Source organism: Leptonotus elevatus, chromosome 3, assembly GCF_054856555.1.
Source record: "Leptonotus elevatus isolate MCC_2025b chromosome 3, RoL_Lele_1.0, whole genome shotgun sequence".
In the NCBI taxonomy this organism is placed as follows: domain Eukaryota; kingdom Metazoa; phylum Chordata; class Actinopteri; order Syngnathiformes; family Syngnathidae; genus Leptonotus; species Leptonotus elevatus.
The window spans coordinates 4,049,454-4,073,603 of record NC_141241.1 but is presented as its reverse complement, the minus strand read 5'-3'; the positions used below and the strand labels follow the sequence as shown (position 1 = coordinate 4,073,603).

Below are 24,150 nucleotides of genomic sequence, written 5' to 3'. Positions count from 1 at the left end.
GTTGCAGTGAATGGTGGCTCTGTTGCAGCCTAGCAAGCCTTGAGAAGCTTGATCAACAACACGAGGTCAGCACTTGATGTTCACTGGACATTGTTTTATTTCCCAGCTTTACCAATCATGTGAATTACCACTGGATTTTGATTAAGGTCTTTCAAATTATTTTTAAAATCATGTTTTGGGAATTCTTCTTCTTGCACTGTACGCTTTTTTATAGAATTTTAGTAAGCTACGCTTTATGTCATTACTTTGCTTTTAAAATCTCTTTAACACTAACTGCTTTTAAATGTACTTTTATCACAAAATGTGAAGCATATTCATTATTATTGTGAATGAAATGCGCTAGAAATCAGTGATTCTATTTTTCCAACCCCTACTTACTGGTAAACGTCCCAACAATGTGGGGAAAAAAATAAGTTCAAAGGTCAGAGGCAATTCAAGGGTAAGGGGATCATTCGTTTGCATTCCGGGTTGCTTCAGTGCTACTCAAGAGGTCAGCATTTTGGAGTCTTGGAGGCACACACTTTCCTCGTCCTCCCCTAAGGGCAAAAGGTCATCTTATGTGGGGTAAGCAGTAGGGAGTGGCGAGTGCCTCAAAACCACTACACCCCAATTCCAAGAATAGCCTTAACAAAAATCTCTGGTGACAGTACACTGTGTACAAGTGTGATCCCTCTGACACATTATCTTAAACCAGTAACTGGACCGAGATGGTTGGTCTTCTTTAATGGATTCCTCTTGACTCTGGTTTCAGGAAAGTTTCTAAGTAGGTTAATATTTTAGTCCATTATTCCCAAAGAACATTTACAAGGTCAGAGGTCACTGATGTTCGAAGCGACACCATGGCTCACAATCTCTATTCTGCTCTAGTTCATCCCAAAACTGTTTGATGTAGTTGATGGGGTGTAGATCGGTCACCAAATCCATGCAAACACACCAAACAGCACAGTCATGCTAGCATGCAAGGTGTCGAAAAATTTTATGTGAAAATAAATAAGCCCAACTCCTGATTATTAATATTATTTTATTAATTAACAAAACCAGACAGAATTTATATTGGGCAAAGCCTCCATACAGTCATCAGGATCTTCTGAGTTTTGCATTGCGCTACAAAAACCACGTTTCGGAACACCGTGACAGAGTAAGTCTTGCATTGTAAACAATAACCTGGTAAACGCCATGATGACGACACAATGCACATTCCCTATTGTCCACAATTATACAGTTTCAGAGTTTTTTTTTATTTATCTTTCATGTGACAACCTCGCTTCATTACTCTCTCACTGCCTTCAAAGATACACAGTATATATGCCATGTTCATCTTTTGATCGGATTGATTAGTTATCTTTTTTCTTTTACTCTCGCTTATCAGCCCCAAAAATCTTGATTGTGTGTGATAATGGGTCGGATGGTGGTTGTGTTCCTTCCCAACTACATAATGTGACTAGACCAAATGTAAGGAACTCTGGCTAAATAGATGTGATATCACTCATATTTCGAGACATTCGAAGCACCTCTATCTAGCAAAGATGACAAAGCTTGCAGCAGTGTGGCGCGATCTTTGGACTTGGTCATAGTTTCCTAGGTGTCCCTTATAAACAGTGCTATCCAGCTGAGGGTGGGGAAGGAACCGTGCTAACACTAAATCCAATTATAAAACAGGCTGGCACCACTCAGTCTGATGACAATGTCTACCTGAACCTACTGGGTGACAGTAAAGCCTAGTGTGCCAGCTTTGGCCATGGAAGCAAACAGGAAAAATGTCACAGAAAGCATGTCTGGGCAGAGTGTCTGAGTGGCACCAGCTAAACCTTTTTTTATTCTGAGCCGACTGCTACAATTGTACAGGGCTACTTGACTTGACAGTCTTGCAAATGGCCTCACATGAAAATCACAAAGCAAATGCATAGAAAATAGATGATGCATTACGAGCCCCTGCACCTGTCAATAATTTGTGTGAAAAATTGTAGAAAAGAAGTCCACAAATGTTTTGCTTCCACCTGTTTTGCATAATGAGGAAGTTGCACATATCCAAATCTAAGACATTTCCTTTTCCAAAACAAAATAACATCTGTACAGAATCCATTTTTAAATACTATGTAAATATTGCTCCAAAAAAATGAACCATCCACATGCCATCCTGTCATGCGGATAGGCCCAGCTTTTTGTTAACCGTTGTTGGGTTATTATTGGTGAAACAAATAACCCCAAACTCGGGTTGTTTGTGGGTTATTCATATGACCCAACTTTTTGGGTTACCCAATGATGGTTAAGTAAATAACCCAAAAAGGTTGGGTCAAATGAATAACCCACAAAACAACCCAATATTTTGGGTCATTTTTTTACAATACAACCCAATTCATTTAAATGGTCAACCCAAAAGTTGGGTCAGTCCCTTTTTGACCCAATTTGGATTGTTTTTGATCCAAGTGTTTTTAGAGTGTATCTTGAAAATAAATTCTATTTTTAATGTGCCGTTGTGAAGTAGAAGTAGGAGCTGTAGTCTTATACATGGCTTCCTCTGGCCAACTCTTTAATCAGCTGTTGTAATTGCTGGAATTGCTCAGGATAAATAAGAGAAGGGAATGAGGCAACAAGGACCCGAGTCCTGGCCATGCAAGCACCCAAGCGTGGAGAAGCAATGAAGGGGTTGCCAACTAATGAAATTATGGCATGGTGGAGAAGGAGAAGGAACAAAGGACGAGGTACTGAAGACAGAGGACATGATATTGCACGTGTCCCTCAGTGGCAGATTTGAGAGCTTTGAGGCGTCCAAACAAGGCTCTCCTCTGAATACTAAGGCCTGCGATAGAGGAACTGCTACAGAGACCCAACTTTTAAGCCTCCTCCTCTGAGGCCCCTGCAATATATGGGGCTTCCAGCCGCTTGTGCAAGGGTATCCCTAATTGGAAGTCGAGGCAATAGAAGGAGGGGGTTTGGGAGGCAGTAGCCCAGGAGCACTGGAGGGGGAAAGAGGCAAGAAGGGTTGCTTGATTTAAGAGGCCATTGTTTTAGCAAGTACTTTCTACCTCCCTCTCCTTTCTCCTTGTGCCCTCCCCTTCAGATACCCACACTCCTAAGAGTCAAAAGGCGGCGTTTAGCCCCTGTGAACAGCAAGGGCCTGGGCTTGTTTTGACACTTTGTCCCCCTTAGCTTCTGTGAAAAAGCCCCACTTCTATGGGCCACTCAAGTTCATTAGGGAGTGCAGTGCTTTCAGTTGTGTCCCCATTCCAGTTTCTAGGCTTCAATGGGGCCCCCAGAGCCCTACACTGTTTGTTTAAGCAAGTCCTCCACCACTTTCACAACAAGCAGCTCAATTTCCATCATCACAAGCTTGGCTGAGCTATTGCCGATCAGGTATGGTTCAATTGGAAAGGAAAACGCACAAAAGGTACGCCATAAAGTACAACACAGTTTCTGCAGCCAGTTAGCAAGCACCACCTACGAACTGTGAGACAACCGCGGTCTTTCATGTCAAGCGTGTTTTTTTTTGTAAGTGTTTGCATGCTTGTTGTTGTGTCCAGTGTCAGGTTTCTGCTCTCACACTTTCAGGTGACATCATTGTGCAGCAGTATCTAGGGGACAAAAGTGAACAATGTCACTCTAGAAGGGCAAAGGCACTCTCGCAGAACATACAATACAGACCCTGAGGATGTTTGAGCTGCCTCTGTGCAAGTGTGCTGCAATGTGCGTCCGAATTCCACACAAGGTTCCGCTCGGAAAGTGAGACCCCCCCAATTAAACTTGCTGGCCAGTGCTTTCCTGTGGCGGCTTAAACCCAATTGTATTCCATAACAAAGTGCAGCCTCAGTAGTCCCAATATAACAATATATATATATATATAACAATATATATATATATATATATATATATATAACAATATATATATATATATATATATATATATATATATATATATATATATATATATATAAATATATATAACAATATATATATAACAATATATAACAATATATATATATATATATATATATATATATATATATAACAATATATATATATATATATATATATAACAATATATAACAATATATATATATATATATATATATATATATATATATATATATATATATATAACAATATATATATATATATATATATAACTATATATATATATATATATATAACTATATATATATATATATATATATATATATATAACAATATATATATATATATATATAACAATATATATATATATATATATAACTATATATATATATATATATATATATATATATATATATAAAAATCCCATACCATACTGTGGTAATTTTAACTCTCACTTAGAAGGAATGTTGTTTGTTGTGGACATGCAAAATCTTGTGAAATATGACAGTAGTAAATCAGCTAAAACTGTAACAAATCCGATGTAATTGATTACACTAAAATAACTTAATATACAACAACAAACTTTAAAAACATACAAAGGTTGTTAGAATGTTTCATGTGATTTCAGCAAAGGCAGTTTTATTGAACACGTTTCTGATTACATTTATGCCTCAGCGAGCCGTCTACTGATTTCAACAGCTTTGAGGGACATCAGATATCTAGCAGGTGCTTTCCTACATTTGTCTCAGGGAGGTACAGGAGGGAAAGGTGATACTACCACATGGCACGCTCATACTGTAAGCAGGATGAAAAAAGTCCGCAAATCCAATCAGCTGTTCGAACATTGAGCTAAATGATCGCTTGCCAAATGTCATCTGGTCATTCAAAAAAGTATAACCGAGCTCTTTGAATCATTTGTGAAATAAGGGCTTTTCCTTTTAAAAACACACTGGAACTCGCTTAAAAGCAATTCCACTACTTTTACTTTAAATATATGATTTTCATTGATTAATAATATGATCTTGTACCTTTCATAATATCTTACAAATTCAAACTTTGGTAGTAAAAACTAATCTCATCTCCACTAATTGGTTCACTTCTAGTGAGAACGCCAAGGATTTCTAATCAGTCCAAACTCGTGTTGACAAGATGCCAAAATGTTGATTTCAGTATAATATTGTGCCACTTCACTCCTATCGCTCCTCCTGCTATACATTTTGAAACGATTGGTAACAGTACCCACCACTAATCCAAACCATATTTCATTCCGGTCTGATCTGATGTGTGCCTACCCGAACACATGCTCAACATGCTTGACGCGCATGCTGGAGTTGAAGGCAACGGGAAAGCCTTCGCTCAAGGACCTTTGTCAATTTCAAATGTCCACGAATGAGGGCATGTCCGCCATGTGAAGAAGCCCGTCTGTCTCCGAGGTTTATTTATACACCGAACTCTCACCCAATCCATTTGTGTCTACAATGAGGTAGAAGGACAAAGCTAACTGTTCTAGCATCACATGTATTTAGGTTAGATTGTAAAATCAGTGCTCTTCTTTAAAAAAAATACAGCTTACTTTCCTATGGTCTGCAAATCCTATAAAGAGACAAAAGCCAGTAAGGTAACAGGCCTTCTGTGGCTCCCACTGACAAGCCCTCTCTGTGCCACAATCCCATTTGTTCTTAGGGGAAATGTAAATATATCCATTACAAAAGGAGAGAAGTAATAAGCTCAAGCAGCTGGCTGGTGGACAACAGGACAACAACATTGCACACTTCTTGGGGACTATTTTGAGCTTCAAAAAACATTTGGTGAACATTTACGGCAGCAGGAGGGTATACACGGTATATTGTATTCTGTCACATTTCACACATACACGTGTGAGTTTATTAAACTGGTTTGGTTTCACTATTTTTAAGTTCAGAATTGCCATGAGAACAACATACAACTTCATGATAGTTTTTTTTGACAGTGCTCATTTGACATGATCTTAAAGGGTAATTCAATTGGATAATTGTTTTTTTTAATGTTTGTATGCAAATGGTTGACTCTCTGGAATGTCTGCCCACCGATCAAGTGTGAAAATAAACAACCAAACGACTCTTTAGCTATCTGAATATTTCTGAAAATGTGTCTTTGAGCAAGCTTCAACCCCACTCGTATGCGCGTATCCCACTGAGGGACGAATGTTTGCGACGCTAGCAAATGTTTTATCGTCAGGGTTCGTTCAAGGTCGCAACGTTTGCTTAACATTTGCCAACCGTTTTAAAATGTTTTTTTCTTGTCGCAAGGGAATTATTAGACGAACGTCTGGCGAACGCTAACTCAACGTTAGAACCTTGAGCGAAACCGTGCCGAACACAAGACAATCATCTTCAAATGCTATTAACTGTCACCAATTCCAAAAAAGTTTCAATTGGAAATACATTTGATTTGACTTGCTACACTAAAAAACAAAGACATTTCCAAATCACATGTATTGTATGTGTGAAGTCAACTGTGTAGTTGAACTCTAGAAATAAAAAAATATATATATATGGCTACACGATACTCCCAACATAATGACAAAATAGCATTGGAAAACTGTCCTACATTTGTCACCAGACTCCAATGTGATCTCAAAGACACACCACATAATGTCTTTTTTATAATGCATGGTGGAACATGCACTGGGGAGGGCGAGACTCTCGTAACGCAACAATCTGCCGAGCGTTTAATCTTTTTTTTCATGCCTCTTTAACAAGTCTTTCAAATTATCATCTGAAGTCACAACAAATGCGTTTCCAGCAAAGCTTTAAGAATCAAGTTACTATGGATTTGTGCATGCGCGTGTCCTTCAAAATGCCTTTGCGTCCCTGCCCCCCCCCTCCTCTGGTTGTGCTCAGACAGTGAGTCTCCAGCACTGCTTATCATTCTGTCCTCTACAGCAGCCCCCTGCCGAGACAGAAAAGCAGAGTTTATTACAGCCTGTAATAATCTGCCACCCCTCTAGGAACTCAACTACACACTACATAGCCGATACACCATGAATGCCCCTTCCAATACAAAAACAACACTCGGATCTGCCCTACTTATGTTATATCCTGAATATCTTAAAACAATTAAATGGAAAATAAAACTTTACCATTTACAACAATATAATACCCCATATTGTATTGATGATGTAATGCAACGAGTTTGAACCCGAAGTTTGTTGTGTATTTAGACGCCATTCAATAATTCAAAAATTCTGGCTGTTAGCCACTCGTAAACGGACCAATTCAATTCTCTCACAGAAAAAAAAATCTATCTCCCGCAATTGACAAAAAGCGGCTTGGTCTAATCAGGTTTTGAAAAATGGTGTTATTCTGTACACAATGTTAACATGACTGGCTTAAAATACCATTCACAGACGTGCATCATCCTTGTGAAACCTCCTTCAGAGCGCCGAGCAGCAATTTAAAAAAAAAAGGGCTTTCAGATGTATGCGTCCTCTTACAAGCACCGATATGAAGGTATAGGTGAAGACAAAATTTGAATGTTCCAGTTATTTCATCAGAAAATACTGTATAATTGTGCAGCATGTGTATTTTAGTCTTGTCAAAATCTGTGTTCATAATTAGTGTCAAATAAAAGTGAAGGCTGCTGAGCAACATTATGGGTAAGTTTATCCCCACCTGACCTTCATAGAAGCGATGTCAATATCGGATTTGGCAAATCTTTGTAATCCAAGTATACATTTCATTTTCAGTTCTGGGATCTATTTTTTTTTTTAATGAATCTATTTATCCTTTTAATTTAATGCTTTCATGCACTGCGGCGTCCAGGAAGGTTTGTCAAAAAGCAATATCCGCAGTCGTGAGTGTTAGACATCATGGTTGCTTAAAAACACCGTTGAATGTGGTTGTCAATGTTTAAACTGGAACACTTTTTGGAACACTATTTTGGGACAACAACAAACAAACAAAAAATCTATCTTAACTTTCATACACTGCTGTGGTTGTCTGCCAAACTAGAAGAGGACAAACCGCAATATCGCCGTAGGATACGACATCACGGTGTTTTGTGCCCACCTACTTGGTTTGCCCAATTTTGTGTAAAATTCCTGGATCAAAGCAACAATTTATGCTTTATATTAAGCATTAAAATGTTTTAACGTTGGTTAAATGTCGTAGCAAGCTGACAACGACACACAATAGTAACCCAAGCTATTTTTGCTTCTTTTTTTTTTATATGCACAATTGCACAATCATTACCAGGAAGTTGATCTAAACAGTCTTCTATCAAGTAAATCAGTCGAAAACCTACAATTGCTTATGTTCAGTTTGTACTTGTAGAAACAGTGAGTTTCCAGGGCTTTACTTTGATTTTTTGCTTGTGTGCTCTTAAATCTGACGTCTGTGGCATACATCATCACAGTGAACATAATTGAAATTGGCCTCCAGGCTACGGCATCATGTTCTGAAATCAGACACGGCCCCAAAAAGAGAGCCCGGAGGTCTCTTACAAAAAAAGGAGTTTGGCCTTCTAGTGTGAGCGAGCACTGATTTATAGGAAGGTGGAGGAACATGAGCACAGGAATGTAGATGGGGGGTGCTGTTTGAAACATGACATTTATCCATATGAGAAAATAGTGTACGTGTGTGTGTGTGTGTGGTTGAGATCAAGTAATCATAGGTTACTTCCATTGCTACCTCGGAGGTGCAATCGCATCCCTTGAGCTGGGCCAAACAAAGCACAGTGGGGGTATCAGGTGGCTTACTCTGACGGCCCACAGTGAATGCAAAAGCCTGCCTGACACGAACTCAACCAGCAATACCACACAGGGGTGAACACACACACACACATTATCTCAAAATATAACACACTCTTTTGCAGTACTTGTTCAAGTAAGGTAGGACTGCTGCGCCACGACCACTCCAAACGTGTGAGTAAAAAAAAAGAAAAAAAGAAAAATGGGAGCATCACAGTGCTAAATCTGGATCTGTGAAAAGATGAAGAGTCAACAAGAGAAACTTCTGTTCTGTTGCACAGCAGCACAATTTCTAATATACTACTCAGGGGTGGCATTTCACAGTCTTCATTTAGGCTCAGTGTTTATTAGCTCAGCGGCATAAGTCGAAGTCTTCGTAATTGCCGCGCTGCAAAACTAATGAAGAATTTACCCACCTCCGGCTCCTCGAGCCCTGAAGAGGTTAAGCGGCAACCAGAGAAAGTCAGGAAATGGAAGGTATATGTTTTACATATGCATTTTCTGCCAGAAAAAGAACTAGTGATTTATAGACATCAGTGAGAGGCACATCCTGCAAAATAACTTTTTTCCTGCTCAAAGAAAATATGACTTGCAGAGTGGAATCTGGACGAAAATCAACTTGTGGCTAGCAATAAATCTGTCTGTCTTTTATAAGTAGATAGTATCAACATTGCAATGTCCATTAATGCCAACCAAACAACTTTTGGGGCACTTAATCTAATGGGTTGCCGGTGCCATTTTGCAAAACAAAGTCATAAATCTACATTTAAGGCTTTGCTAGGTAGGCAAAGCTACATCTCTGCAAGTTCTTTAAAACGCCACTCGTGAGGCGGCTGTGGTGGTGCTCGGTCCTGATGGGAGGTCAATGGTGAGGGGCTGATCAATGTGATTATAGGACTTGGCAAGCAGATAAATGCTGAACAGAATTGGAGGACAAACATAATCCCACCCAATCATCACAATCCGCTTTCTACTAGTCGAAGTGCCAGTGACATAATTTTACCAATCATAATAATGAATGAATGAAGAATTAAATTGTTGTTGAACGTTAATGGGAGTGAATCTTCCCATCTGCATTTTTTTGAAAATATTTTATACAACTTGTATATTAGTCATTCATTCATTCATGTTCAGAACTGCTTTTTTTTTTTTTTTTTTTTTTTGGGATATTTTACACGGTTCCAGCCAGAACGCTGTGAAAAGTGGAATCCTTCCCTCCAACCACATAATTTTGGTGATAAATGCTTTGGTAAGATTAGCAATTAGCATGGCTTCTTTGTCTTTCCTCATCATTCCGTCCAGAGAACGACACTTGTCAGATGTGTAGCTTTATTTGCCACCATGGAGGTGATGATTACTGTCTCAGGAGCGAGTACGCAACTTGTTTAGCAATTCTACTAGCCAGTGAAGCTTGTTGCCAGATAGCTTTTTGTGGTATAAGTAGCACCGAGCTCGGCTTGACCTTGGACCGCCTACGCCCCATGCGTAGGTGACGTAAAAAGCATCTTAGTCTCAGCAGTTCGGAAAAAAAAAAACTAAAAATCTGTGTTTCCCAGTTTTTCTATTCAGTAGTGGGGTTTCCATTCAATTTGTATTCGAATTTTCAATAAATGCAAAAATAAATCTGAATGGAAACGCTAGAAATTCGAAAAAGGGCCCATAATTCGCAAAAAAAGTTTTTTACGTTTGGAGGGGGTGGATTTTGAAGCGTATCGAAAAAAGGAAAATGCAAATTTTGGCTATCAGTATGGAAACAGGTTTTGCAAATAAACGCCGACAAGACCGGATACACGTCGCACGTTTTGACCGGATATTACGTCACACGAACATTTGTAGTCACAAAGCAATGGCAGACAATAAAGTAAGGTATGTTTGGGGGGGACGACGAAACAGAAATCTTTTTGGAATTAATTAACGAAGCGAATATTAATGCTGTTTTAGATGGAAAACAGCAAAGAAATGCTACAATTTAACAAGAATTACAAAAGCAAACTCATATGACATCATTGCACGGCTGAGCCACTCCCCGTTCTTCTTCTTTTAAATTACTGGTGGATCACATCTCTTGGGCGTATAACGTATATGCCACGGAGGAGGCGGGACTTCCGACTTCCTGGTTTTCACACATCAGCTTTGTTTCCGTTTTCCTGTTTGTGGCATGTGGGCATCCCAGTTAATGCGCTTCCCCCTCGGTTGCCAATTCCCGTCGACAGGAGCGAGTGTGTCTGTCTCAGTTGTCCGAAGCATTTCAGAGAGTTGGAACGCGGCCATCAGTGGCCGGGAAAACAACGCGGATGTGTGAAACCCGGAAGTCGAAAGTCCGCGGCATCTACCCCATAACGCCACCGACAGCGGCGGAGTCCCCTCTCAATATTCGCAAAAGAAGAACAGATGGAAATGGTTTTATGTATTTTATGTAAATGTGTTTAAAAAAATCGAAATAGATAATATTATATATAGTAATATATGCTTGTGTGGAAATGGATGGCCGCTTTGTTGCAAGTCACATATTGACTTTGTATTCTTCTTCTTCTTTTTCATTGCTTGGCAGATAAAAACAAACAAAATCCACCCAAGCAGAGAAATGTTGGAATGCTGCCTGGTTGTCAGATTGGTACTGAAGCGCTGTCTTTGTTAAAATCTGCTCCCCCCCCCCCCCCCCCCGAAAAAAAAATCTTGTGCATTTCAACCCACGCCTGTATGGTTATGCACATTTGAAGTGTGTGTGTGTGTATATCTTTCCATTGTAGTTTACTTGTATGATTTAATGCAAAGTAGTCTTTAGAGGAAGAAAGACACAGCTTTCAGGTAAGCCCGTGAGTCCAATTAACACTTGATAAGTATAAAAAAAAAAAAAAAAGGGGTTGGGCGGTGAGTTACAGAGGTTGAGATGATCATCCTGTCCCAGAGCGCATTATTAAAGTGTATACCACACTCTCCAACATGCCATTAGTCAAACTCAGCCAATTACCGCAAGGCCACTAGACTTATCTTGGAAGGCATATTGACCTCACACCGATTACACACACACACAGTCTCAAACAATGGCACATTTGAGTTATACATTGGTGGCTCATTTCCAGTAAGATGGAACCGGTCGTCTTCATAATGCCAAACCCTCCACTCCTCTTTGTGAATGAATAATAGTTATCTTTTCATAGATGACAATGAATAGAAGGAATGTCAAATGTCAATATTTGTTCGCATTATAATGGATGACTTATTTGAGTGCTTTCACTTTTGTTTTCTTTTTTTTAAATAATATTATTTACAGTTATTTGACAAAGGAAAATGCATGAGCTGATAAATGTGCATTTATGTACCACAGACAAAAACAAGACAAACGGTCCAGCGGAGATAATTGTTTTGTGACAGAGAAGCTCTATAATCAAAACAAGCAGATAATAAAAAGGTTGCAGAGGCAGGGAAACATTGATAGCTGAGGTCTGAGGTGATGACTAATACACCAACGCAGGATGGAGGATGTGGATCAACCGGGGGGGTCTTTTGTTTTCAATTGGATATTGGTTTCTCACTGGTTGACATTTTGAAGAGAGTCTTATGGTGACATTTAGCAGCAGAAACAATCACCGCAGCCTCCATTTGAAGTCCAAGTAGCCAATTACAGGTGTGATTTTCGCCTTCCTGCCTGGTATATTTTTAAGGTCATGTCAGAGGGCACGGCATCTGCGAGCGCGTACGAGCGTCCGTGTGTCAATACATGACGCAAAGCCTGATGTGGGAGCTTAGAAATGGCTTCCGTAGGGTCTGTGCATTCCAGCGGCTGTTCTGACATGTTGTAAATACAAGGTGTTAAAGAAAACATAGGAAGGGGGGAGGGGGGGGTGGAAATCACTATTACGAGAGCAGTGGAGGGCGGGGAGGGGGTAGCAAGTAGGTTATCATCGCTAATAAATTAATTCACCTGAAATTAGAAATCAGAAAAGCTTTTTTTCTTTTTTCTTTTTACTACCTGAAATTTTTAAACAATGATACGGAAAAATACAAATCATCCAGTTTGTATTTCACATCCCATTGTCACTCAAGATTTAGTGTTAGATTCCCACACCATCTAAGACTGCCTCAAGCACATGCTTGCACATCTCATAAGGTTCAGATGAGCCAATCTTAAACTTCATTTAAAGTGGAAGGCAAAAAAGTCAAATCAAATAAGGAGCCCATGTTTGCATAGACTGGTACGCAATGCAACTGCACATTTAAAAATTGTACACAAAATCATCAACTACACACACAAAAAAAAATCCAAAGTGACGAAAGTTAAAGATTATGATTACTGTATATCATTCAAGTTGAATTAGTAGATTAAGGAGTGGTCTACAGGTGAGAGCCATCTCTTTATGTGATCCATAAAGTCGAAGAAGACCTCCAATGTCCCGGCATGACCGTCGCTAGAAAATGATCTCAACTCATCTTTCACACGCTCGCGTGCACTTTGATTAAAACGCAAGCATTTTCCTACCTGCACTCGGGCTGAGCAGCAAAGTTGTCAGTGCAACCCACAGCACGGCGGCCGGCTGCATCTTGAACCCCCCGCTTGTCTCGCTCTTCTCCGGGCTTCCTCTCTTGCGCCTTCTTCTTCTGGCTCTTCACTCAAATCGGCGGGCTTGTGACACAAAAAATACGCTCCGGCATTTCACATTAATCTTATAGCATGACTGATGTTGTCGCCCTCCCCTCCCTCCCCCTTCCTTTTCTCAGCCGATCCTGTGTCTTTAGTGAGCAGGGACGAGACAAAAATGGGATTTAAAAGTTAACTTCGATGACTGCCTCTCAGCCAGTCGGTCTCTAGCATGTTATGTTCCACTCACTCAGGCTGGAGTTACCATAAGGGCGCTCTGGACTGTACCAAAAAGGAGCCGGGGGGAGGGACTGGTTGAGTCTTTCCTTTACATTTAAGATTGAATCTTCAAACGCCGGTGATGTGGTGAAATAAAAATAAAAAACAATGTTATACTTAAAATGACTTTTAAAATTAAATATACAGAGTACCTTGTTTTTATATATGCGTATCTCCACTCACTTCATTTTCCCAAAAGAAGTGGACTATTCCCTACTGGCCCGCTATGCTGAGCTCCGGGTGATGATTTTTTATTTTATTTTATTTTTTTAAATTTTAAATCGCAAAACCAAAAGAAACGACACCCGTGGCATGTAAACTAAATAATAGTGAATAATGATACACGAGCAAGTTATTTGTGCCTTCCTGTTTAAAAATGTTTCAGATATATGTAAACTGTGTGTGTATGTGTAATGTATACAAAATGGACTGCTCTCCTTCAGTGGTACCGCTGAAATGACATTATACAGTCACACTGCACCATGCACGTTAAAATAAGATCGGGAGGCCTACATAAACAGTCAAATTACCTACATTTAACTTTTTAAAAAAATGCTCTTGTCATAAAGGTGATACCAATACACATACAGGTATTCATATTTTAGCCTGCTTTAATTTTAAGTACTATAATGGCTACACTGTAACCATTGCAATCAATCCAACATAGCAGAATCTACCCACCCATCTATTTTCTACCGCTCATCCCTTTCAGAATCACTACTGGTGGATTGGAGCCAATCCCAGTTGAATTTGGGGGAGAAGCAGGCTACACCCTGGTCTGCTCACCTCTCATTAGTATATCACAGGGCACAGGCAACCATGTCTCACAACAAGGCAATATGGTCACATTGGTATATGTGATGTGAACCAGGGGAGTGTGTGTACACACTGATCAACCTGAAAGGAAGTGGTGGATGTGACTGCATCAAATGCAGGTCGCCATGGTAGCAGTGTGTCTTCCAAGGCTGGAGAATTTTGTGCTTTCATAAATGACATTTCTAAAAAAAAAAAAAAAAAAAAAAAAAAAAATCTCTCATCTGTTTTTGGCTGGATTTCCTCAGCAACCTTTGTTATCCCGATTGTTTGAGAATGTTTCTCAAGGATGATTATGACGGCAATTGCACTCGTATTTATAGATTTGCGAATGTCACATTGAGAGTTGCAGTGAAATATTGCTTTTGTGTGTGTTTTGGTCATTTTTACTGAAAACTTGGGCCTGATACGCCGTGCAGTGTATTTTGGTCATGATGGAGGAACTTCTTTTACTTGATACTTGGTGGTTTCCACAACCCCAAGGAGGGCAGGTGCGATATACATATTCATATACGTGTGGGAGTGGTCAAAGTTAAAGCCACATGTTTGTAGCTTGAGTAGGCTAAATGACATGGTGAAGAAATTGGATGAATTGAATGCACTCCTTTTCAGTGCTATGCTGGTTTTAATGAATGGGAACAGATCACAGATCAGAATTTGGACTCATGGCTGTTATCTTGAGCGTCCAACCTGCGACTGCCGTACGAGCAGCTGTGGCCTTTTTTTTTCAACTTCCATCCTGTCGCTGAGTGGAGAGATGCGGACGTTTAATTAAAATCTATGATTAATGTGTCCGCAGTGAGCAACGGTCTCTCTAGTTCAGTATTTGTATTTGTCACATTTGGCACCCTCCAGTGGCCTTCAAGTCGGGTGCTGCTGGGACACCATTGAGGTCATGAATACTGTTGTTAAATAATGTAAATATTGACATCTAAGTCAACAACAGCAGAGTTAGAGGATTGGATAAGTTAAGAGTGATGAGCTCAAATGTTCCCCTGACACTCAACCCGGTGCTTTTTCTGTCCTACATCCTGTTACCACTTGTATTCATTACTTGCTCATTTCAGTTTACAGCTGTGTTCAGCTAACCTCTGGTTCACGTCAGTGCAGGCTTTGGAGCTGGATGCGCTGTTCTGTGGGCTGTTTAAGTACAAGGCTTTTTTTTCTGTGTGACATTTATTTTGAGGATGCTCAACTCTCTGTGCTTTCTTTGGATTTTATTTCAATTTTTTTTTTTTACACGTGCATGAACGTATAAAATGACTCAGTTCTTTCTTTTTGTATCGGACACAAACAAATGATGACCTAGCAGTCTTATAATAAATCATAACCCTTCAAAATAGCTAAGTTATGAAATTCAATAAAACAAATTAGTAATTCGACAGATGGATTTCTTGTGCTGCCATTTTGAACATGCCTCACGATTAGGTCAAAGTGCCTCTTTCATTTCATCTTTTAGATCAACTTGTCGTCTATTCGTGCCTGCGGTTGCCTTTTGATCAAATCATCAGATACAACAAATAAAGGAGTGCGAGTGCTGTTGACATCTGTCCAATATGAAGTGTACCAACTTGCACAAAGGAGACCCAAATGTACTTGCTCAGCACCGAAGAAAAACAAACATACTTGATCCCGCAGGTGTACTTAGCATGAAATGCCTTCGCATGTAAGTAAACACATGCATTCCACCGCAGCATACACTTGCACACTTCACAATTCCCATCTGCAGAGATACAACTCGGCCTCTTGGCACCAGTTCTTCAAACCTCATTAGGTAACCATCTGATCTTTCATGATTCTTTGTATCGCGCTCTCAGCACTGCCGCTATCAAAGAGACGCAATCTTTGAGGCTTTACGTGTGGCTCTTACCTGAAACGAACATACAGAGAGGTCGGTCGGGGTTGGGAATTTCTGGAGATTCTAGGTGGGGGCAAAGTACTTTTATTCTGTCTGTTAAGGCTGCTTTCATATGGCTTTGTGTGCAAAAGAAAATGGGCAAGAACTAAATATTAACTCATATATTCACTGCCATTGATGGCTATAGACGTCAAAAATTCATTTGAACTATTTTTATTAGTTTAACATTTTTTTCCACTTTTGTTAACAAGAGTATGAAAACCTAGATTTTTTTAATTGTATATTTAGAAAATATATAAAATCGTGAGTTAACTAGTGGAGTCATGGGATTAATTACGATGACCAATTTTAATTGCCTGATTTTTAATAATCTTTTCTTTTTTTAATCTTTTTTTTAAAGAAGAAAACATTAATAAAATTAGGGCCGTCAGGTGATTAAATTTTTTAATCGTAATTAATTGCATGACTTCACTATTTAACTCACGATTAATAACACATTTTATATCGGTTCTAAATGTGCAATAAAAAATTCTAGGATTTCATAACCTTGTTAACAAAATTGGGGAAAAAAATGTTAAACTAATAGAAATAGTTCAAATGAATTTTTGACGTCTATAGGCGTCAATGGCAGTGAATGAGTTAATATATACAGTATATATTCTTATAGAGAATCGGCATGAACATGTCACCAAGATGTGGGATTCTGTATCTTGATCAAACTCATAATTTTGCTGTATGCTATTCTGAGCAAGAAAAATTCCGTCTTTTTTAGGAGTACAAATGTGCAACGATTCTTTTCTATTTAGTTCATTTAGTAGCTGAATAGCCGATTTGAAAAAGTTGTGGGGTGAAAAGGGACTTTCAAAGTTGCAGTAGGCAACAAGAGCGTTTTTCATAACCTTGTGTTTGAAGGTTTTGTATTTGGACGGACATTTGCTTAATGAAAGCTTTTTTTTTTTTTTTTGCTGTCTGGCAGAACAGCCTGAAGCACAAATTTAACTCAGACTGAATGCAATACACAATTGACCACAAGAAATGGCAACAAAAATTGCTGGGGGGGGGGGGTGCTCAGAGCGCCATCATATTTATTGTAGGTCATTTAGTGATTTACTCCACAGGGTCTTGCGTCAGTTGAGGCCTGTCTGCTGGTTGACACCCGGCAACACAGTTCATCTTCTCACTACAGTGGTGTCATACCAAACTTGCCAACAAGGAATTTCACGAGAAAAAATGTTGCTTGTATGCTTAAAATAAACACGACAGTGTGACTTTCATGCTATAAATGCACAAAGCTTGCCTTCAGACTGACTGCAGTGTTTGGACTTTTTCAGCCTGGAGTAACAGTGTGACCGGAATTTTCTCTGTTTAAAAAAATTTAAAAATGGGGCCAAAGCTTTGAAGTGTGCATAACCAAATGGAACATAAACGCTGGCCAGACAAACAGGGCATTCTATCAGCTTACGCTTACACAATAAATAGATTGTGGGGGGAATCAATGCTACCTGTAAAAACAACAGTACTAAAATGATTACAATTGTTTTTATCTGCTGTCCGAAAGGAATTGCGATTTGAATTTTCAATTTTGCTTGTGCCAAGATTTGGGCACGTTGAGCAAATTGTTACCAGATTAATACACAAGTATTTAGATTTCCCTTTCAATTTCACCGGATGGCCATCGTCTGACTATAATGATAAAGGTTTTTAAATTCTGTATAGCTGAAGTTTTCAAATCTACCTTGCATCTAAAAAAGACGTTTATTTTTCAGCAGTGAGTCAAGGTACTACGTTTTTGCATTTTTATATATATTGTACATGATTGTCAGAGGTTAAAAATGCATCTTGGACCAGTCACCGTCCATTTACAAAGGAGCTACAAAATGTTGGTTGCTCGGGTAGGCTCTTCCAATGTTCCATTACAATAAAAAAATCAAAAAAATAAATGTCTGTTCTATTGAAAATCTATCAATCCATTTGCTGTCTTTCTTAGTGAAACATTTACTTTTGCACCGCCAGTTTTTGCGGCAGCTGCACTTTCCTTACAATTGCTGAAGTGTGACAGCATTTTTTTTTTTTTTAATCCTCTAAAATCCTACCTTTATCACGCATTGTATATGAAGGCAGAAACGTGTGCACAGAAGCCCGATTTCCTCTTTGAAAAGCTTATTCTCTGCGGCTTCTAAACGGTTTTTGAGTTTTTGTCTTATGAAATTTTTTTGTGTGCTTGGATTTTCTTTTAACCTTGGAAATAACAGATTGTGATGTTTGCAAGTTTCTATGGAATCTTTTTCTTTTTTCTTTTTCACCAAGTAATATGGGCCTAAGTTAGGGCCTGCAGCTGTGTCAATAGACTACCACGCAAACCCAAAGCAGCCTCAAAATCCTGCAAACTCTCTTTTATGTTGGCCATCTGGCTATAAGGCAAGGCTATTTACACTTTTTTCTTTGTAAAAAAAAAAAAAAAACATACACCTGTGATTGTGTGTGTGCGTGTACCTGTTGAGTGACAAACAGCACCTGTTCTTGAACCATTCATATATCTGAGTCATTAAGCTTGAGCAAAGTGTAGGTGGGAAAACATATCAAAAGGGACTATTTACACACTATTTGCCAAGAGACATTATTTAATCAAACCGTGCATGCACAGTACAGTGAAGAGTGTTTAAAAGCTAAGTAGTAACGAAAAAAAAAAAAAATGTTATTAACATTTTGACACCATACCGACACATCCACAGGGCAAAATGTAAGAGTAAGAATAAATATATAAAGTATTTTCCGCGATGCAGATCAAGCGTTGAACATTTTCCACGGACATTTAATTTAGGTTACCGAATGAATCACGATGGCAGCGTGGTGGTGTGTGCGGTAGCACAGCTGCCTCACCACAAGTAGCTTAGCGTTGGGACGTGAACCCGATATTCCAATCTCGGCTCTGGCTGGCGCTCACTCAAAGTGTGCTTTTTCTCCCTGTGCTTGTATTGTCACATGTCCATGTCACTTACTGTTATCATGCAGGCTCAACGAAAGGCTGCGATCTATCCCAGCTGGCTTGAGACACGCCCTTGATTGATATCATCCACCGGACTGATATGATGGGATGGACAAACATTCAAATCCAAAGACAATTTAGATTATTGAATAAGTCAAACAGCTATGAGAGGAAACTGTAAATATAATTCTCCTGAATAGGTAATTGCTTGGATTTTATTTGCCATCTTTGAATATTTGGATTTTATTTCAATGTTTTGAGATACCTAGAGATTTACACAATATTGTTATTTAAACGTAATTATGTTTTAACTCCTCAACCACTGCTATTCTACATGGCTACTTACAGGGGAAGTCAAGTTAAAAAAATTCTTAACAACCATATGTTCTATACTATGACGGCGTATTAGGGCCACGTATATATATATATATATATATATATATATTTTTTTTTATTATTTATTTATTTATTTATTTATTTATTTATTTATATATATATATATATATATATATTTTATATATATATATATATATATATATTTATTTATATATATATATATATATTCCAGAGGCAAATTTATATTGCGACAAAAAACCTCAGAAACTTACGACAAATACACGTAGCGTAGCTATAGTCTAATGTAAGGATTTGTTGGTGGTTAATGGGACACAACATAAAATGAAAAGGCAAGATGGAGACGGATTCATTCTTAAGTTAAACTTTGCTTGTCATACACGGCAGTTAGAGCGACAACACTTCCTGATCAGCTGACTAACACTAACCAATCAGAAGCTAGCATACTTGAGGTAAATGCACGTGAATGGCGGAGAGCAGCAGATTTGACACATCAACTTGGCTACTTGTACAAAAAATAAATAAATGTATGAATGTGTAAATAATAAATCCGGAAACATGAATGTACAAATAAATATACATTTTAACAAGTTAACTTAAATGCTTGATCCTCTGGGTGTGGACCTTCGCAAAGCGAGGCGTCTTTGTCGCTGGCAGTACCCAACGCTTCAAACATCATATGGTTAATCTCTGCAACAATAATTACTATCTCCTTATTTGAAAACCCAAACGAAAAGTATTGGCACAAAAATCCTAGTAGTACGCTCCGTGTATTTCTCGTAAGTTTCTGAGTTTTTTTGCCACTTTATAAAGGTCTGTGTAGTAGGAAAGCTTCATGCTAGCTAGCTCTTCTATCTAGCGATCTAGCTAGTGATGAGTTATTAACATTGTTTTTTCAGTTTTAAATGATATTTTAGCCGTTTTAGATTTAGTTAACTCAGTATGGCTGTATGAATAGACCTATATTCTTATCTGTGTTACTTTCATGAGAAAGAGCAACGGGTCTGTCTATTCATTCGTAATCTAAAGGGAGGTCCCGGGAATTCTGCTATGTCGGAAGGGAGTCAGGCTTATTATTATTGTATTTTTTCAATCTGATTTATACCCATGGGAACGGATTCTCTTGTATTCATTCAGTTGTAACCAGGTGTGTTGTGGGCTGACCTTTTTATGAACCCTCTTTGTGAATAAATAACGATGTGGGCTGGAGAGAAAGCATCACATTTGAACAGAGCACTGCTTGGGTGACTTGTCTTATGTGAATCAGAAGCTTCTGGTAATTAACACCTTTGCAAAGGAACTTCTTCAACAGAATCTCACCATTCAGTTAATTGAACACGCAAAGAGTACAATACTTAATATTGTCTACTCTAACACTAGCTAGCTAGCTAGCTTACCATCATCACTGGCATTTTGTGGAACAGAATGGTGAACAAGATAAGCAAATGACAGACAACTGTACTTTTCATACATTCGGTATAAGATTGATCAACAAAACAAAAAAAAATTAAAAAATAAAATTAAAATTAAAAAAATAAAATTAAAATTAAAAAAATAAAAATAAAATTAAAAAAGAGCAATGATGATGACATTACCGAATGAACAATACTGAGCTTTTATAAAAAAATTAAATAAAAAATAACATGCTCAATCCGACAAATTTGTCATGCAAACGCATATCAATGTTGTTAAAAGATGACAAAAACAGCTGTTTTAATGATTGAGAATGAATTTAAAAGAGGGTTTGCTCTGTCCGTTGGTGGTTTCTCGAAAGGATGAAAACAATTTCTCCCTTCAATAAAACAACATAGCATAACATTCAGTCTGCAGAGCCAAACCAAGCTCTTTGTGAATCATTTCATGCCAGCATCAAACCAAACCTTGGCCCATATCAGATGAGATTATATAACAGAGTCAATGTAATGTAATACTGTTTAAAGGGCTATTGGCTAAGACAATGTATGTGTCGTTCCGCAGGGCAATCAAAACAGTTCTATAAATGAATACACAGGCACAATGAGAACGCAGTAAAAAAAAAAAAAGCATCATTATTATTTGTAGCATTTTTCCGTATCTTTATGCGCAGTCTACAATGTCTATCATTATGGAAATGATTATGCAGAAGCAGACTTTAATGAGCTTCCTGCAAATAAAACTGAGCTCATCAAAGATGAATGAACACTTGCATAAAAGTGATTCCAACACTTGCGTTTTGCTAAATGCTCAATCTTTGAGTGCCTTATTTACACAACAAACTGCCTACACACTTCAGAGTGCATTATAACCCTCAACCCTTACTAAACCTAATTAAAGACCAATGTACACCCTGCGACGCAAACAATCCCACGGAGCCCCTTGCTCAAGATGTAAAATACATTGAAGCTCAACACAAATGGAGTCCGCACTTAATGTATCTTTTGTATGAAAAAAAAAAAAAAAAGCTTTCTTATGCTAATTCAAAACATTAAAAAAAGACAGAGGAGATTGAATGGGGGACCGCCAGACTTTAGTTTGAAAGCGGATCTTACGTGAGCGATCTGGCCTCACCACTGAGGGCCAATTTGCAGACGTTCATTTCCTCCAATCTGTCAGAGCGGACAGTGTAAGCGTGGGAGTAGAGGTTAAATAGTGAAGGGGACAGGGGGAGCGAGGAGAGGTAATAAGCCCCAATGAGACTCCAGGGATTTCCAGACCACAGAGCCCGCTAAGCATTTCAGCACTGAGCTTCATAGCGGGCTGCTACCTTTTTCTCTCTGCTCTTACAATCACATAAAACTGAGGTTCAATCACCCTGCTAAACATCACAACAACAACAACTAGTCATCCGTTGTGAGTCCGGTTCATGTGTGCCACTTTTTTCATCCATCTATCATCTATAGTGTACAAGAAAAAAAAAAAAAAGACAAAATCTGAAATCTCTTTAACATTCTAAAATATTTTTATTTACGAGTGTAATATTCATTTTATACGCTCTCTCATTTTATCAAATGCATTGCACGGAACCGCGCTCTGGACTTTTTCCTTTTTTATGCTCTTTTATATGGCGGCAGTTGATCTGTACTTGAAAACCAGATGATGTGTCATTCTGATGTTGTGGTTTCGGTAATGGCATGTTGAGGAGGCTGATGGCGCCAGACCCCTCTCCTCTTGACACACATTAGAGTTTGGTCAGAAGTCTTATGTAAAAAGGCGGTCGTATGAAAGCAAACAGTTCAGTCTGATGTTTAGGGTTGCAGTTGGGATATGACGTTTTTCAAGAACAGAAGAGCATTCAGTTGTAATATTCAGTGTCATTAGTTTAAATATTAGCTTGTGACAGCATATAATAAAACTTTCAAAGGCGCTGGGCTTCCATTCATGGCCATGATTTATTTTTTCTCGTTACAGTTGTCATAAAATTGAGTTGAAAAAATGCAGCTGTTAACTCATTCACTGCCATAAATTCATTTAAAGATTATTAAAAATTTGGGTCAAGAGGCGATTGATTTTTTAATTGCAATTAATCGCATGATTTCACGAGTTAACTCACGATTAATCACAAATTTCATATCTGTTCTAAATGTACAATAAAAAAAATCTAGGTTTTCATACTCTTGTTAACAAAAGTGGGGGGGGGGGGGAATGTTAAACTAATAGAAATAGTTCAAATTAATTTTTGACGTTTATAGCCGTCAATGGCAGTGAATGAGTTAAGATAAGAGTGCAAAACATGTAAAAACTAACACTTACAGTTAAGTCATTTAGCCTAGTGACAGATTATTACAGGTGTTAAACAGCAGCAAACCAAACTGCAAAGTAGTCTGAGAGGTGCAGGACAAAATAACGATGGCAGTGGAAAATTTACGGAATCCCTTTCTCCGACATATTTGTCATCGCAGACTTCTGGTAAATTGTGATTTGTTTATGCCTGGTAGCTTTTTCATTTTAAACACAGGCTACAGGAGTAAATGCATTTTGATGTGCAAAGTTCCTTTTGCAAAAAGTCCAAATCTTTCACAAAAGCACACACGAGTCAGTCAAATATGCTGAATATCACTTTGTCTTCTAATAATATTTTTATATCGCTGAAAAGTTGGCAGGGTGAAGATTTATTTGGAATCCGGCATTCTCTAGTCTGATTGCCTCAACTGAGGTTAGACTTGTGTCAGTTTCAGCCAAGCACAAATTTAAGCAAATATGATCTGCACTGTTCATTTTCCTATTAAATAAGTCTAAACAAACCGCAAATTGCTCAAACAGACCACACAGAAAGATTTTGCAGTTTTAAAAAAAGCATTACCGTACATAATCCACAATGACGTTTATTATTTGCAGTGGGACTGACAGGTTTGAGATTGTGCGGATAATTCTTGAAACCACATTACTTGTACGCATATTATTTCTAAAACTGTTTTAAAATTGTTTTTCTCAACCCTGTGCTTGCATTTGCAGATTTGCGGGGTTTACTTTGCAGTTAATGTGAATTGTTCCGATTTGTGTATGTTCATTTCATGGCTGTGCGCTGAAACCAATCACAGCTAATCGAGTGTGTGTCTGACAGAGGTCTAAATAAAGGATGAGTGAGAGAGAGAGAGAGAGAGAGAGAGAGAGAGAGAGAGAGAGAGAGAGAGAGAGAGAGAGAGAGAGAGAGCGCACGGGCAGCCAAGGAGATGAAATTAGGGAAGGCCGGCGGCTAAGATTGGCTCGACACAGACATTTGC

At 38.5% G+C, this 24,150-nt stretch overlaps 1 protein-coding gene across 2 annotated transcripts in view; it reads right to left on the bottom strand.

The window, feature by feature from the left end:
• lrp4 (low density lipoprotein receptor-related protein 4) overlaps positions 1-13,377 on the bottom strand; it is a 92,635-nt gene extending 79,258 nt beyond the window's left edge. For both annotated transcript variants that reach the window (XM_086071314.1, XM_086071315.1), the window contains exon 1: positions 13,062-13,377. In XM_086071314.1, coding sequence (XP_085927440.1) covers positions 13,062-13,122 — 61 coding nt within the window. In that variant the 5' untranslated portion in view covers positions 13,123-13,377. The remainder of the gene's footprint in view (positions 1-13,061) is intronic.
• Positions 13,378-24,150: the final 10,773 nt, after the last annotated feature.